This window comes from Leucopleurus acutus (genome assembly GCF_964270905.1).
Source record: "Leucopleurus acutus genome assembly, chromosome: 9".
NCBI classification, from domain to species: Eukaryota; Metazoa; Chordata; class Mammalia; order Artiodactyla; family Delphinidae; genus Leucopleurus; species Leucopleurus acutus.
The window spans coordinates 5272120-5289954 of record NC_139144.1 but is presented as its reverse complement, the minus strand read 5'-3'; the positions used below and the strand labels follow the sequence as shown (position 1 = coordinate 5289954).

General features: G+C 36.7%; 2 protein-coding genes across 2 annotated transcripts in view; one reads left to right on the top strand and one right to left on the bottom strand.

The window, feature by feature from the left end:
* The window catches only part of SPMIP7 (sperm microtubule inner protein 7), a gene marked incomplete at both ends in the record, with an annotated part of 53798 nt that extends 50609 nt beyond the window's left edge, over positions 1-3189 (bottom strand). Inside the window, one exon of the mRNA XM_082846193.1 lies at positions 2637-3189. Coding sequence (XP_082702319.1) covers positions 2637-3189 — 553 coding nt within the window. The remainder of the gene's footprint in view (positions 1-2636) is intronic.
* Positions 3190-5963: 2774 nt separating this feature from the next.
* The window catches only part of ZPBP (zona pellucida binding protein), a gene marked incomplete at both ends in the record, with an annotated part of 109951 nt that continues 98079 nt past the window's right edge, over positions 5964-17835 (top strand). Inside the window, 3 exons of the mRNA XM_082846430.1 lie at positions 5964-6090; positions 9555-9635; positions 17487-17612. Coding sequence (XP_082702556.1) covers positions 5964-6090; positions 9555-9635; positions 17487-17612 — 334 coding nt within the window. The remainder of the gene's footprint in view (positions 6091-9554; positions 9636-17486; positions 17613-17835) is intronic.

The window sequence follows — 17835 nt, the reverse complement described above, 5'->3', positions numbered from 1 at the left end:
ACATGTTTAAAACTGTGATCGTATTTTTACAGTGAATGGGTTTTGTGTGTAACCCACGAAACTGTATGAGTTTGGAGGAGTCTACTATGAACACTATTTTCCTATAGGCCTTATTATTTTTATTATAAAACATTTCCATAACAAGGTGTTTTTAAGGAAGCCAAAACCTTAGAAGAAAGATTCAAGGACTATTCTATGTATTTTTTCTTTTATTCATGTGTTATCTCTCCTCTAATGGTTACAGATGTTTTTTTTTAAACATCTAAAATACCCTTTGTGAGTGGTCTTCCCTGAGTTTTCTTTCTCAATATAGCAAAAGGTAGGTTAATTATGTTGATATTTTCAAAGAACCAACTTTACGTTTAGGTTATTTTTTCTACTGTTTTTCTATTCTCTATTTTATTTATACGAACCAAACATCCAACCTTCAAAATACGTGATACAAATATTGACAGAATTGAAGAGAGAAACGGCCCTACAATAACAGTTGAAGACTTTAGTACCCTACTTTCAATAATGAATAGCACAACCAGACAAAAATCAGCAAGGAAGTAGAGGACTTAAACAACAATTTGACCTAACAGACATTTACAGAACACTCAAACCAACAGAATACCCAAGCGGAATACACATTTTTCTCAGGTGCACTTAGAACATTCTCTAGGCTATATTGTAGGTGACAAAGCAAGTCTTAGTAAACTTAAAAGGACTGAAAGCATGTAAAATATATTAATACTTTCTGAACACAATGGAATGAAACTAGAAATCAATAGACTGGAATAAAATTAAAAACTGATATATGAAAATTAAACACCACACCCCTAAATAACCATTGGGTTAAAGAAGAAATAACATGGGAAATTAGAAATTATCTTGAGACAAATGAAAACAAAGACATAAGTAATGGGGTTCAGCAAAAGTAGTGCTAAGAGGAAAACTCATAGGTATAAATGAAGAAATTTATAAAGAAGAAATATTATTAAAGAAGAAATTATCTCAAATCAACCACCTGTATTAAAGAAGAAATATCTCAAATCAACCACCTAAATTTACACCTTAAAAAACTGTATTAAAGAAGAAATATCTCAAATCAACCACCTAAATTTACACCTTAAAAAACTGCATTAAAGAAGAAATATCTCAAATCAACCACCTAAATTTACACCTTAAAAAACTGTATTAAAGAAGAAATATCTCAAATCAACCACCTAAATTTACACCTTAAAAAACTAGAAAAAGAACAAACTAAACCCAAAGCTAGCAGAAAAAAGAAAATAATAAAGATTAGGTATTAAAGAAGAAATATCTCAAATCAACCACCTAAATTTACACCTTAAAAAACTAGAAAAAGAACAAACTAAACCCAAAGCTAGCAGAAAAAAGAAAATAATAAAGATTAGGTCAGAAATACACAAAATAGAGAACAGAAAAACAACAGGGAAAATCAATGAAAGCAAGAGTTGGTTCTTGAAAAGATCAACAAAATTGACAAACATTTAGCTAGACTGACTCAGAGAAAAAGAAAGAAGGCTCAAGTAACTAAAATCACAAATGAAAGAAGGGACATTACAACTGATTTTTGCTGCAGGTCATTGAGAGGATGTGACCACCCACTGACCCATGAGCTGAACTCAGGCAATCAGAGGCTCCTACCCCCTCCTCTGTCCTTGAAATGAATGTATGTTCTGCCCACTGTTCCCACAGGAGGAGCTGTTTCAGGAACACAGCCTTGAGAGAGTAACGCTTCGTTGAGACCATCTGGACAGTATACGTGACTGAACCCTGTTAAGTCCTCTACATAAACTTGAAGATTCTGGAGGGTGGGTGCAGAGATCTACTCATCTTAAGGCACCTAAGACAAGCATAAGTAAGTTTCCTTGGTAATTAAACCTGCCACCTACCCGTCTGGAGAGTCTGCCTCTTTCTCCTTGCCCTGTGAGTACAGGGGCCAGTTTTGGATTTCACCTGGGGAACTCCTGAGGTTTAGAACCAACAATTTTACAGAAATAAAAAAGGATTATAAGAAAGTACTATGAACAGTGTACACCAAATGATTATATAACCTCCATGAAATGGACAAATTCCTAAAAACACATAGCCTACCAAGACTGAATCATGAAGAAACAGAAAATATGAACAGACCTATAACTAATAAGGAGATTGAATCAGTAATCAAAACTCCCAATGAAGAAAAGCTCCAGATCAGATGGCTTCACTGGTAAATTCTACAAAATATTTAAAAAAGAATTAACACTAATCCACTTCAAGCTCTTCCAAAAAAATTGAAGAGAACACTTCCAAATTCATTACATAAGGCCAACTGATACCAAAGCCAGACAAAGACACTACAAAATTAGGTTATCTGTGTGTTTAGAATAAATTATCTGATATATACTTTGTGTTGGCCACATACTGATGAATGTATTTTTTGAAAACCAACTATTTTTTTTACAAACAGGTTTAAAAAAGGCTTATCATTCTTATTACTTTTTCCTTACAATCCATAATTTAAAAATAAGAATTCCTTATTTGGTCTTTTACAATTTTATGTCAAATGAACTGCTAAATCTTAGATCCATGCTCTTCTCTCTCATTTGAGTGTTTAAAAATTACAAAGCCCATGTCACTTCATTTACCTCCAAGTCTTGCTCTGATGGAAATGTCTGGTACTGCCCTGGAATTCCATCTCCTGTCTTGTTTTAGTTCTTCTAATAATATTTTTTTCCTTTTTAATGTCATCTGAAATCCTGTGTCTGGCCTGGGAACTCGATGTTGAGGTTTCACATCACTGAAATCTACCAAGCTTGGTATGGTTCTGCCAACGCCAGGCTTTAAGTCAGCATCACCACCAGGACTCACAAACCCTGAACAGGTGTCACCTAAGGGTACATCATCCCGAAGTGGAAATAATGGATAATCTGGCCCATATGGTGTGGGATAAGGATAGTGTAAATGATAGTCTGGCAGGACTGAAGGGGGATAAGGGTGAAATTTAAGAAAAGTAGGGTTGCCTTTCTTTTCAATTCTGCCACAGTCATGTCTGTCCTCAACTCCTTTCACAAAAGGCATGTTCAGTTTTCGTAAGAGAGCATGATAGTGTGGGTAATCTATATTCTCAACAGCCTTTGTTCTTGAAAGGAAGGATCCTTCAGAGATACTTATCTTTCCAGGTGTGTGCTGTGACTCCATATATGCGGCCTTTCTCTTTAAAATTGTGGGTGACTGTATATTAATTGCTTCTGAAGTCTCCTTTCTCTTTAACTATAAAACTCTTATATTTCTAACCACTGACGACTGGTTAACCTAACATAGTTATTGATTTGGCTTTCTCAATGTCAATAGAGTTTTTTCTTTTAAAAAATTTTTAAGGTAAATATTTTTTCTTCATCAAAAGAAGTAAGGGATCAGAACAGAAAAAACTAAACGAAACAGAGCCCATGTTGCTTGGCAACAGCTAGAACTCTAACACATTGGACCATTTATTATATACATCATAATTTAATTCTTAGGAAAAACAAAAACAGACTTGTCAGTAAAATCTCCATGACAGTTTCCTCAGCAATGCTCAGGAAAACTGTGCTCATTTTTTAATTTTTCCATAAGTTGATACTTTCTGGGTAAATGAGATTCAGTAAGGGGTATAAATAAAGCAGTTAATGAAGAGGCAATATATTTTTTAAAACATATCTCTGAGATACTTTAAGTATTTACCTGATAGATATAAAAAAGTACAAAACACACTGCCTATATAAATTGTAAATTTAAATGCAGTGCAAAAAATGAACATGTATTACATTACAGTTAAATCAATGTATCTAATTTTTAAGGAAAGTAACTTGCAATTTATAGTCAAAGTACAGGTTCATCTTTTACGTGCCCTACATTATCCTTACTTACCTTTTTGCTACCATGATGGCAGAGTAAGAGCAATGAAGTTCTTAATCTCATTTCAGGAAACTACAGTAAGTAGCAGCTATTGTCTCAATGCAAAAAAAGACATCATCAATATACTGTTCATTTAAAAGCTCATTTCAACTAGGTAACTTGGTCTTGCACGAAAACTGCTATCAAAGGAATTCCAGACAGTAGAATTTGGGCACAAAAGCTAACACCATCCCTACTGGAGTAAAAAGTGCAAATATGAATAACAGACCCACTTTCTGATTTTCAGCAATCAGCTTTCCATCTTTAGAATCACACCATACATTAACTAAGATCTCCAATATTACTTCTTATTCTCAGGTTAAATATTAGGAATTTACACAGCAGACCAAGGCAGGAGGGACTGAATTACAGAAAACAGAGATTTCAAGATTTAGCATGGTCTGAACAGTCCTCTCTGCCCTTTATTCTCTATAAGTCCACAGTCCAAAGTTCATTTGGTAAAAATCATGTTGTGCAGGTTGACTTGTTTATAAAAATTAAAAGGAATTTTAGCAGAATATATATCCAGACAAATATAGTGATTTATTGGGCACTATTCAGTAAAATTTGTTTACTAGGCGTGCTCAAAGGAAGTGCAAGACCTTGACCAAAATGCTGGCTGGATCTAAATCATGCAGGTCTCTTTACTAAGACATGCCTGAACAGGCTGTACTCAATTCAAGACTTTATACAGATTAGAAAGGATTCCTAAAGAAGTAAATCTACTCAGGAGAATAAACTGTACTGGATACATTTTACCAATTAGCACATGCATAAAGATAGCCAGAAAACTCAAGAAATAAGCAGAAATTTCAATTTCCTTTGTTAATAAGAACCAAGGACTTCTTTGGATATTTACGTAATCCTTAAGAAATGTCTTCATCCTGGTCCTGGTCCAAAATGAACTCTCCTTCCTTTCTGCTAGATGTTTTCTGTTCTTTTCTTTTTAAAAAATAAACTGGTTATTTGAATGCTTACTTTATACCAGGAACTATCCCAGGAATTGAGGTTAACATGGTGGCAAAACAGACACGATTCTAGCTGTGAAGACATAGTTGGTAAGCAGGCCAGCTGAAAGACAGCAAGGGGTGATGCTCTCTGTGGCACAAACAAGATACATCTGAAGGCACTGATGTTCGAGATACGCCACCGAACAGGTGGGGAGGTGGAATCAGGTGGGTGCTCAGGCTGTCAGTTCGAAAACCCTCATCTGGAGAGAAGGACACCCAGTGATGGCTTTTGGACCACCTGGACCACTCATTTCTTCCGATTACACAGGGTTATTGGGCATTCTGTCTTCTGTTGCTTAAACTTCATTGTCCTATGTACTTGTACCACCTGGGTAAGATTTACTTGTATCGTAGCTCCCTTCACGTGAAGTGAATCCTTCCCACCGCAGAAACGCAGAGTATTCTAACACGTTCTGGCTATAAACACCCACGTAGGCAGACAGGTGGTTTTATGCATCTTTCTGAACTCAGGTATTAAAAGACCATCTTTCGGGCTGAGTGGTCCATTCCATCTAAGGCTGTTGCCTCGTTCTTCCCGCCCAGCCTCTTCCTGGGGCTCAAGGCCCACTTCCATTCCCGGTGGCTGGACCTTGCATCCATCGCCCAGTTGCGTCCCATAAATCCGTAGGTAGTCAGCAGCCGACGTCGGGAGAGAGAGGCAGCCCTCTCGGACTGGACCAGCCCTCACTCCCGTGACCCTCGCCCTGTGGTCCAGAGTCGGCCTCAACACTCAGACTCGGCCAGCCCGTCCCTCTGCCCGCGACTCTTCTGCGGCTCCACAACTTTCCACAGGTCGCCTATGCTTTCCGGGTTGCCTGCGCGACGGCGGGGTCCTGACGGCGGGCGACTTCGCGCCCCCCGGGCCTCCACTACCCGTCCAGCCCCGCCCCCGCCCTGCCGGAAGTGGTGGCCTTTTTTCCGGCCCCCCTTCCGGTCCGCTGGCTGGCGGGTGGGCGCGAGCTGCCTAACGACCTTCCACGCTGAGTGTCGGCCGGCGGCGGCAGCGGCGGCGGCGGAGGCGGCGGGTGGATGGAGGCCTCGGCCCCCTGCCGAGCGCGGCGGGGCTGGCGGCGGTCCCGGGCCGCGGGCTTCCCGCTCTCCCGGGCCGCGGTGGTCCTGGTGTTCTCCGCGCTGGTGCTGCGGGCGCCCCCGTCAGGTGAGGCGGCGGAGGGCGGCTCCGGACCGCGGCTCCCGGAGGTTTCTGTGTGTCACGTGCGTCCGCTGATGGGAAAGCCTGTATCACTGGTCCCGCTCTTGAATTTAATAGGAGAACTGGGCACATTGATGTCGTATAGACGGGCGAGGTCATTCAAACACCCACAGCTCAAGACTTGAGATTAAATTGGCTGTTAACAAGCCCCTTATCAGCCCCCGGGTCCTTTGCCAGCTTTCCACGACGTACGGGTCTCAGGATTTCAGTGTATTTTGAAATGAGTAGACATCCCGCCGCTTTCTCATTTCCCGTGGTCCTGGAGCTCCATCTATTGGTTTTAGCTATAAAGTACAGGAAAGACTGGAAACAACAGTTTTGATATTCTGCTGCCGCCGTTTTTTTCCTCCTTTTGATTCAGAGATCCGAAATACTTTCTCATGTTTTAAAAATAGAGTTAAGATACCGAAGGGAGTGCTTAATTCAACGGTCATCATTTAACTAGAAAGGTTTTGGCTGCGTTATTTTGCGTTCAAGTTTTAGACTTTTTAGAAATAAAGTTATTTTGCGTTCAAGTTTTAGACTTTTTAGAAATAAAGTATCTCCCAGAATTGAATCATACAAAGCTCAAAAGAGGCTTGTTTAAAATACAATTTGTGCAGAAAAGGGGCAGTGAAAAAAGAAGCCCTCCAAGAATATGAATGAGGAAGGGCTGCGGAGGTAGACAGGGGATAGGAGGAGAATGGAAAGAAATGGAGTGAAGAGACATTACAAAATATGCCAAAGTCCAAAGGTCATTCTAGTTTAAGTAGAGACTAGCTGATAGCTGTTAATTACCCCGTAGGAGAAGGATGCTTCTTGACCATGGCCCATGATCTTATGCTAGGTACGACTCTGTGTGTGTGTGTGTGTGTGTGTGTTGTCTTTTGATCCAAGAACAAGATCAGGCCTAAGGATATAAGAAGTAGACTAAGAACGCAGTATCGTAATATGTAAGGTATGAATAGTGAAGCAACATTTATGTAGCGTTTTATAGTTTATACGATAGTCCATTCAGTTCCTACAAAAACTCTAAATCTGGAATTTAGTCTCATTTTGCAGATGAGAAAACTGAAGCTCCTGGAGTTTTAATTGACTTTCTTAAGACTCGTTAGTGGAAGTTGGGATTTAAATCCAGGTCATCTGACTTTGAATAGCATACTCTTCTTGGTTCTGTACCTCCTCTCTGTTAACAACAAAGAAGATTTGGGTCTAAGCTTTATTGCATTTTTTGTGCTGCTCCTGCCACTTGTCTGTGCACACTCACGTGTCCATCAACATTCACTTGTTCAATGAGGACTGAACAACATCAAAATATATCATATTTAACAATTATTATTTAATATTTGCTAGGTGCAAGGTATAGTGCTTGACAGATTATTTTTTTCTTGATTAAATCTTTTTTTTGCTTGCTGGTTTTTGCAGAGTCAAAGGATGGCTTACAAAGAGCTCCCCAGTCTGGCCCTAACTTCCTCTTCTGCTTCCCATCCCTGTGTCCTCCAGGTTTAAGGAACATACTTTCTTCTTCCAGTTTTATTGAAGTATAAGTGACATACAGCACTGTATAATTATAAGGTGTACAACATAAGGATTTGGTTTACATACATCATGAAGTGATTATCACAATAAGTTGAGGGAATGTCCATCATCTTATATGGGTAGAAAATTAAAGAAATAGAAAAAAATTTTTTTCCTGTGTTGAGAGCTCTTAGGATTAACTCTTAACAATTCATATGTAACATACAGCAGTGTTAATAATATTAATCATATGTTTATCATAATAATTTATATTATATAGTTTATTACATGCCAAGTATGTACTTATCTTAATACTAGAAATTTGTACGTTTTGACTGCCACCTACTGAATGGGAGAAGATATTTGCAAAGAATATATCCTATAAGGGTTAATATCCAAAATATACAAACAACTCAACATCAAAAAACAACAGTCTAGTTAAAAAATGGGCAGAGGATCTGAATAGACCTTTTTCCAAGGGAAGACATACAGATGGCCAATAGGCACGTGAAAAAGATGCTCAACATCACTAATCATCAGGGAAATGCAAGTCTGAACCACAATGAGATACCATTCTCACACCTGTTAGAATAGCTATTATCAAAAAGGCAACAAATAACAAGTGCTGCATAGGCTGTGGGGAAAAGGGAAGCCTCCTGCACTGTTGGTGGGAATGTAAATTGATGCAGCCACCATGGAGAACAGTATGGAGGGTCCTCAAAAAATTAAAAATAGAGCTACCATATGATCCAACAATATCACTCCTAGGATTTATCTGAAGAAAACAAAAACACTAATTAGAAAAGATATATGCATCCCTGTGTTCATTGTAGCACTATTTACAGTAGCCAAGATATGGGAGCAACCTAAGTGCCCATCAATAGATGAATGGATAATGAAGATAATAGGTACATACAGTGGACTCCTACTCAGCCATAAAAAAATGATGAAATCTTGTCATTTGTGACAATATGGATGGACCTAGAGGGTACTATGATAAGTGAAATAAGAGAAGGACAAGTGCCGCATGATTTCACTTATATGTAGAATCTAAACAAATGAACGAACATATCAAAACATAAACAGAGTTATAGATAGAGAACAAGCAGGTGTTTGCCAAAGGGGACAGAAGAAGTAGGTGAGGGAGATTAAGCGGTACAAACTTCCAGGTGCAAAATAAATGAGTCACAAGTTTGAAATGTACAGTGTGGGGAATATAGTCAATAGCAATGTAATGTCTTTGTATGATGACTTATCATAACTAGACTAACCGTGGTGATCATTTCAAAATGTATAGAAACATCAAAGCACTATGTTGTATAACAGGAACTAACAAAGTGTTGTGGGACAATTATATTTCAAAAACAAACAAACTCATGGCAAAAGAGATCAGATTTGTGGTTACCAGAGGCGGGATTGAGGGGAATTGGATGAAGGCAGTCAAAAGATAACGATTCTCGATAAGTTGACATAAACACTGATCCTACTATTGAGCTTATAGTCAAATAAGGAAAATTATGTCTGTGCATGAAGAACTGTAATACAATGTAGAGTGAGTGTTGCTGATGATGTACTAAAGAGGTAAGAAATGAGGACAAACAGAAGGTTTGAGGGAGGAGGGACTTGTGATTTGGGTCTTGAAGGGTGGGGATTTGGACTTATTGAGAGTATTCTAAGTGGATGTAGAAAAAGCTGAAGGTGAGACATAATAGGGAAAGCGGTGGGTATGTTAATTTCATTGGAGCATATGAAGGGAATAGAGCTGTAACAGAGATACCAGATATCAGAGGATATTGATTTATGGCTCCCCTTCAACAAACATCAAATATACAGCGATAGTATCCTATTTGAATGTCTTGAAATTTGTAATGAGCCAGATTGTTGATTAATTCTGTTCTTTTTGTTTTTGATAGTGGGATATTTGGCTCAATTACCAAGAGGTATTCACTTGACCCAAGATTCAATGAAAATAGTGGGATCACCAAATTTTCCAGGTATTAATAAATAGATTTTCAGCAATTGTAAGAAAGTAATTGGCAGTTGTTTAAATTTTATCAATCTTTTGCAAAAGGCTAGTGTTCCCCAGTTATCCTAGTTTCCTATCGCCCTTTTCCTCTATGGAAATGGATTAAAGTTGTTTCCACAGAGTTAGATTCATATAGTTTAATTCTGTTTGCTGTAACTTCTTAAGTATGCAAAAATAATTATTTCTAAAAGCTATCTAATTAAAGTTGTCTACAGTGTTTTTGCTTGTTATTGTATAATAATTAAACATAATATTAAATGTATGCAGTTCTTTTTTTTTAAAGCACTTTTTAAAAACATTAATTAATTAATTTTTGGCTCCATTGCTGCACGTCTTCGTTGCTGCACGTGGGCTTTCTCTAGTTGGGGTGAGAAGGGGCTACTCTTTGTTGTGGTGCATGGGCTTCTCATTATGGTGGCTTCCCTTGTGGAGCACGGGCTCTAGGCACACGGGCTTCAGTAGTTGTGGCATGCGGGCTCAGTAGTTGTGGCTTGTGGGCTCTAGAGCGCAGGCTCAGTAGTTGTGGTGCACAGGCTTAGTTGCTCCGTGGCATGTGGGATCTTCCTGGACCAGGGATCGAACCCGTGTCCCCTGCATTGGCAAGCGGACTCCCAACCACTACGCCACCAGGGAAGTCCCCATATGCAGTTCTTATGCTAAAACATTTTTTAAATGGGATCTGTATATCATAAAGATTTTGGGTTAATAAGATTTTGCAGTAGTAACATGAGGCATAGCATCTACAACTTTTTATATATATATTTTTTTAATTGAGGTAAATTCACATGCTTTAAAATTCCTCCTGTAAAGTATACATTCGAGTCGTTTTTAGTATATTGACCAGGTTCTGAAACCATCAGCACTGTGTAATTCCATAACATTTTCATCACTCTAAAAGGAAACACCGTACCCATTAAGCAGTCACACTCCAGCCCCTGGAAACCACTAATCTACTTTCTGTCTCCATAAATTTGTCCATTCCGGACATTTCATATAAGTGGAATCATACACTATGTGGTGTTTTGTGTGTGGCTTCTTTCACTTTGTATGATGTTTTCAAGGTTCATTTATATTACAGAATGTATCATTCGTTTTTATGGCTGAATAATACTCCATTGAATGGATATACTACAATTGTGTATCCATCAATTGATGGATATTTAGGAAGTTTCCACTTTTTAGCTATTTTGAAAAGTGCTGTTATGAACATTTCTGGACAAATTTCTGTGTGAACATATGTTTTCAGTATACCTAGGAGTAAAATCTGGGATATATGGTAACTCTATGTTTAACATTTTGAGGAACTGCCAAACAGTTTTTCAAAGAACCTGAACTATTGTACTTTGACACCAGAAATTTATGAGGATTCAAATTTCCCAACATCCATATTAACATTTATTATTGTCCATCTTTTAAAATTTTAGCCATCCTAGTGTATGTGAAGTGGATTCTCATTGTGCTTTTTATTTGCATTTCCCTAATGACTAGTGATGTGGAACTTCTTTTCATATGTTTATTGACCATTTGGATGTCTTCTTTACAGAAATGCCTGTTCAAGTCCTTTACCCAATTTTTAATTTGGCTGTCTTTTATATTACTGAGATGGAAGAGTTTTTTTTTTTTTTAATATGTTCTGGATACTAGACCCTTATCAGATGTTGGATTTGCAAATATTTTCATCTATTCTGTGGATTGTGTTTTCATTTCTTGATAGTGTTCTTTAAAGCACAATTTTAAACTTTGATAAGGTCTGATTTCTATTTTTTCTTTTGTACTGGTGCTTTAGGATTCATATATCAGAAGTGATTGCTTAATCAGCAGCCACAAAGTGTTACTCCTACATTTTCTTGAAAGAATTTCATAGTTTTAGTGCTTATATTTAGATCTTTGATCCATTTTGAATTAATTTTTGCATATGGTATACAGTAGGGATCAAAATTCATTCTTTTGCATGTGGATATCCCCTTGTTCCAGCATCATTTGTTTAAGAAACTTTTCCTTCTCTATTGAATGTCTTGGTGCTCTTGTTGAAGAGCAGTTTGCCATAGATGAATGAGTTTTTTTTATGGACTCTAAATTCTATTCCTTTGATATATATGTCTTTCCTTACGCTAGTACCACACTGTCTTGATTGCTGTTGCTTTATAATAAGTTTTGAAATTATCAAGTGTGAGTACTTCAAGTTTGCTCTTTTTCAACATTGTTTTGGCTATGCTGGGTCCTTTGAAATTTTGTTTTATTCTAGAATCAGCTTTGGCAATTTTTGGAATAAAAGCCCATTGGGATTTTTATAGGGATTGCATTGAATCTGTTGATCAATCTTGGGAGTATTACCCCCTTAACACTCTACAGTCTTGCAGTTCATAAACATGGAGTGTCTTTTCATTTATTTAGGTGTTCTTTATTTTCCTTCAATGATGCTTTATAGTTTTCAGTGTATGAGTCTTCTTGTACTACTTTTGTTAAATGTATCCCTAAATACTTTATTCTTTTTGATGCTACTGTAAATAGAATGTTTTTATCAATTTAATGTTTGGATTGCTCATTGCTACTGTATAGAAATACAATTGAGACTTGCAGATGGGTATTGTATCCTGTCATCTTGCCGAATCATTTATAGCTCTAATTTTTTTTTTTTTTTGTGGTACGCGGGCCTCTCACCACTGTGGCCTCTCCCGCTGCGAGCTCTAATTTTTTAAATGGGGGATAGGGGGAATTATTCCTTAAAATTTCCTGTATATAGTATCATGTCATCTGCAAATGGAGGTAGTTTTATTTCTTCTTTTACAATCTGCCTATTTTTCCTTGCTAGTTGCTCCAGGTAGAACCTCCAGTTCAATATTGATGTTAACAGATATCTTTGTTTTGTTCCTGACCTTGGGGGCCTGGGAAAGATTTCAGTTTTTGCTATTAAGTATGTTAGCTGTGAATTTTTGTAGATGCCCTTTATAAGATTAAGAGAGTTCCTTCTGTTCCAAGTTTGTTGAGTGCTTTTATTGTGAAAGGGTATTGGATTTTGTCAAATGATTTTTCTGCATATATTGAGAGGATCAGTGGGTTTTGTCCATTATTCTGTTGATATGATAAGGTATTACATTGATTGATTTTTGTATTTTGAACTAGCCTTGCATTTCTGGAATGAATCTGAGTTGATTATGATGTGTAATCCTTTTTCATGTTGCTGGATTTGGTTGCTAGTATTCTGAAGATTATCATGTACATATTCATAAGGAAAAGTGGTCTGTAGATTTCTCGTGTTGTCTTTGTCTGATTTTGGTTTTAGGGCAATAGTGGCTTCATAAAATGAGTTGGAGTGTGTTCCCTCCTCTTCTGTTTTTTTGGAAGTTTGTGAAGTATTGTTAATTCTACTTGTTTGGTAGTATTCACAAGTGAATTCAACTGGTGCTGGGCTTTTCCTTGTGGGAAGTTTTTTTTATTATTCAATCACTTTACTTGTTTTAGGTCTATTCAAACTTTCTATTTCATTATGGTTTCTGATGAGAAGTAAGCTAATTTTATTGAGGACCATATTATGTAATGAGTTGCTTCTGTCTTGCTGCTTTCAAGATTCTTCGTTTCTGGGTTTTCACAGTTGATTATGATGTGGCTAAGGTGTGGATCTCTTTGAATGTATCCTAGTTTGAGTTCATTGGGCTTGTTTGATGTGTGGATTTATGTTTTTCATCAATTTTGGGAAGTTTTTGCTATTATTTCTTCAAATATTCTTTCTGGCTCTTTCTCTCCACTCTTCCATGGGAGTTTTATGCACATACTGGCATGCCTGATGGTTTCCCAAAGGTCTCTGAGTACTGTTGATTTATCTTCACGTATCTTTCTATTTTTCTTTTTCTCAGATTGGATAAATCCCCCATTGATGTAACGTAAAGTTTGCTGATTCTTTCTTCTGTCTGTTGAGATCTGCTATTGATTCTTAACTGTGAATTTTCATTTGTTATTGTACTTTTTAATCTGGAATTTCTCTTTGGATCTTTTTTTATAATTTCTATCCCTTTATTGATAGTTTCTGTTTGGAGAGACATCGTTTTCATACTTTTTTAGTCCTTTAGGCATGATGTTCTTTGATCATATTTAAAATAACTGATTTGAAGTCTTTGTCCAGTAACTCCAAAATTTGACTTTCCTCAGGGACAGTTTCTATTGGTTGCTTTTTTTGCTGCCTGTGACTATACTTTCTTGGGTTTTTGCATGACTCATATTTTTGGTTGAAAACTGGACTTTGTAGGGAATATTATGTAGTACTCTGGAAATCAGATTCTTCCCCCTTTCTAGGTATTTATGTAGTTGCTTTTTGTTGTACAGGCATACTCAGAGATATTGCAGGTTCAGTTACAGGCCATCACAATAAAGTGAGTATCACAATAAAGTAAGGCACATGAATTTTTTTGGTTTCCCAGTGCCTATAAAAATTATGTTTACATTGTACTGCAGTCTATTAAGTGTGCAATAGCATTTGGTTAAAAACCAATATATGTACCTTAATTAAAAAATACTTTATTGCTAAAAATGCTAACCGTCATCTGAAACTCAGGATTGCTACAAACCATTGATGGTAAAAAATGCAAAATCTGTGAGGTACAGTAAAGCAAAGTACAGTAGAATGAGGTATTCCTGTAGCATTTGTTTAGTGACTTTTCTGAACTAATTCTCTTTAAATTCTGTATTCCTTGTCATGTGTGGCCACTGAAGTCTTTGCTTAGTTAGCTTAGGTAGGCTAATGGTTCAACAGAGATTTCATTAAACACCTGAACCAGTTAGTCTCCTAATATTTTCTGAGAATCCTTGTGAGCTTGTCGTGGCTTACCTTAAACATTTAGCCAGACAGTTGACAGCTCCACCATATCCTTCACTTTCTGCTGTACAGAGGCTCAATTTCAGCCAGAGGTGAGAACTTTAAGGCCTCTCATTCTTTACTGAGCATGCCCAGTCTTGGCCACGTGGCCTACTCTGTGCATGCACACGCCCTTCTATTTTCCTAGGAACGTGTCTGAAGTTTTCAAAGCTCCCATTGACATGTCGTTACCCAGCTTTTCCTCTTAAGCTTTTGGTTAAGCTGATGTTTACTCCCACTGCTTCAGGCATTTACAAAGTTAAGTGGCAAGCTCTAGTTGTTTTTGACAAAGACTCTTGGGGAAAAGGCTTTTTACAGTGGGTGTGCTCCAAGCTAGGTCATGTAAAGATAGCTTTGTGCATGGTGTCTTCCAGAACACTGCCAGAAAGGTGAAATAATGACAATTCTCTGGGAAGGAGGCACTGAAGTCCACCTAACCCCATCTGCCCCTCTAGTGGCTACCAGGCTGCTGGTTCTAATGGGAATACAGCAACTTAAAGTGCTACAAGCTCACTGTTTTTACCAGGTGTATTTGCTAGGGGTACGATAAAAAATTACCACAGACCTGGCGGCTTAAACAACAGAAATGTGTTGTCTCACAGTTTTGGAGGATAGAAGTCCAATCATGGAGGCTTGGGTGCGTCCTTCTGAGGGCAGTAGGGCAAGGACCTGTTCCAGTTCTCCTTCCTTGGCTTGGAGATGGCCATCTTCTCCCTATATCTCTTCACATTGTTTTCCTCTGTGTTTGTCTGTGTGTCCAAATTTCCCCTTTTTATAAGGACACCAGTCATATTGGATTTAGGCCTACCCTGATGCCCTCATTTTAACTTGGTTACTTCTATAAAAACTCTATCTCCAAATAAGTTCACTTTCTGGGGAACTGGGAATTAGGACTTAAACATATGACTTTAGGGAGAAACATAATTCAGGCCATGACACCGAGATTCAGTTGTTTTTCCTAAGTACATTTTTCCTGGGTGCTGTAAGTCTTTGATTAATTAATTTCCAGAGTTCTTAAAATGTTGATTCAAATAATATGCCATTTTCTTATTACCTTTATGAAGGGGATGATTTTTGGATTTCTTTACTCTGCCATTTACACTGATATCACAACTTTTATCACAGCTTTTGTTTTAAAACTACAGCTTTTAAACCTAAATTATAAAACAGTCATATATAACTAACTTCCCTTTTTATTGGATGTGCTTAAATTTATCCTTAAAATGAATTAACATTTCAGTTAAAGAAAACAACTGAATCTCAGTGTGATGGACTGAATCATCCTTCTCGCTAAAATCATATGTTTGAGTCCTAATCCTCAATTCCCCAGAAAGTGAACTTATTTGGAGGCAGCATCTTTATAGAAGTAATCAAGTTAAAAATGAGGTCATTAGGGTAGACCCAAATCCAATATGACTGGTGTCCTTATAAAAGAGCCAGTAAGTCGTGCTGAGGAATGGCACGTTAATACAATAAGCATTCATTAAAAGTAGAAAAAAGAAGAAACGTTTAAACTGAGGTGAGTAGGAAATAAAATAAGAGGAGAAATTAATGAAAGAGACCAGAGAAGAATAATAGATTGAATGGAACCAAAAGCTGTCTTTGGAGCAATTAGTAGACAGAGTTTTGGTAATTGTTTCACAAGAGAATAATGAAAGTACAAAAATATTATGAATAAATTAAGATATGGTGAGATTTAAAAATCAGAATTTAGTATTCTGAATAATTTTATATAATAAACTTACAGTGAATAACTCTACTAAAATATAAGTTTCTAAAACAGACTTGATTTAATTACTTAGTAAACTAATAATTAAATTCTCCAGATTGTTAATCAGAAATTTGTTTTGCTACTTCCTCCCTTGCCAAAAAATAAGTACCAGGTTATATAGTTTCCAAGGACAAAAACACTTTACACATTCTTTCAGAGAAAATTTATAGAAGGAAATCTGCCTAATTCATTTTATGTGGCTATTATAATCTTAGATGCCTAACTTAATAGTGCTAAACACTAAATAACAAATTTGTACTGAAATTGGAAAAAGATAAAGGATAATGTAAGAAAATTATATACAGTTACATTTATGAATATAGGTGCAAGTGTCCCGTGAAAACAAATTACCAAGAATTGAGGGGAAGTTTCTTAACCTAAGTAAGGGTAGCTATCTAAAAGCTACATTCGATAAACATGATGTTGTATGGTTAAAGTTTAGAGACAGTTTCTTTAAAGTTAAGGAGAATTTTGATTCTCATAGAAACAATTTTTTATTTTACTGGAACACAAAAATCTTAGTATATGGTTGATTAGTGAAGTGTTGCCATGGGATTACTGAGGAGTTTCTAGAAGCTTTTCTAAAAGCTTTCTTGTGAGTAAATGCAAAACAATTGAATCTTTACTGTGATCCTTTTGTATCTCCTAGAGAATACTATTTTTGCTTGTTTAATGAGCAGTGCTCTAAATTTTAAAGCAAAGTGGGAAAAATGCTTAATAATTAAAATCAATCAAAGCACATATTTGTGAATTTTTTAATCACATTACAATTTTAAAATTCAGTACACTGTGTTACATCATTGTGAGTAATGTATTGTTCCATAATCTAAACAAATTTATCTTGTCAGTTTCTTTCAGGTTTGGTGTCTTTGCAAAACAGATGAAGTATAGATATAAAATTATCTTAATACTTTGTAATTAAAATAATTTTATGACAACAAAGTAAGTTGGTATATAAACTCTGAATAAAAAGACTAATGCATAATGCTGAGATTAAGATACACTCGCACACACAAATAAAGTGTATGTTTTTGAAAGTTAGTTATATGGAATGCAATGGAATTTAGTTCTTACCAAGCAATAGCAATAATCCAAAGAAAACTTCTGAAAACATGTAACCCAGACTACAAAAATGTAAGCCATTATAGATCGTGAACGAACATAAAATATTATTGGAACATTTTAATATTTATTTTCAGTGAAAGTATATGTTATGCTCCATCAAAAGAGTCCACACATGTTATGTGTAACCCAACGACTGCGGAATTCTGAACTCATAGACCCATCATTCCAGTGGCATGGGCCGAAAGGAAGAATCATTTCAGGTGGGCTTCTGTTTCAGTTGTTATAATTAAAAATATGTATGAAATGTACTCAGAGCAAAAGGAATATTTGTATCTCATATACGCTCATGTATTAACTCACTTCTTTTTCTTGCAATTTCTTTTTGGAGTTAGAATCTAACAATGTAGATGGCATGACTGTTTTTTTCCAGATCTTAATTTGAGATAGAGACACACTGGATGATTAAACTGGAGAATTCTCTAA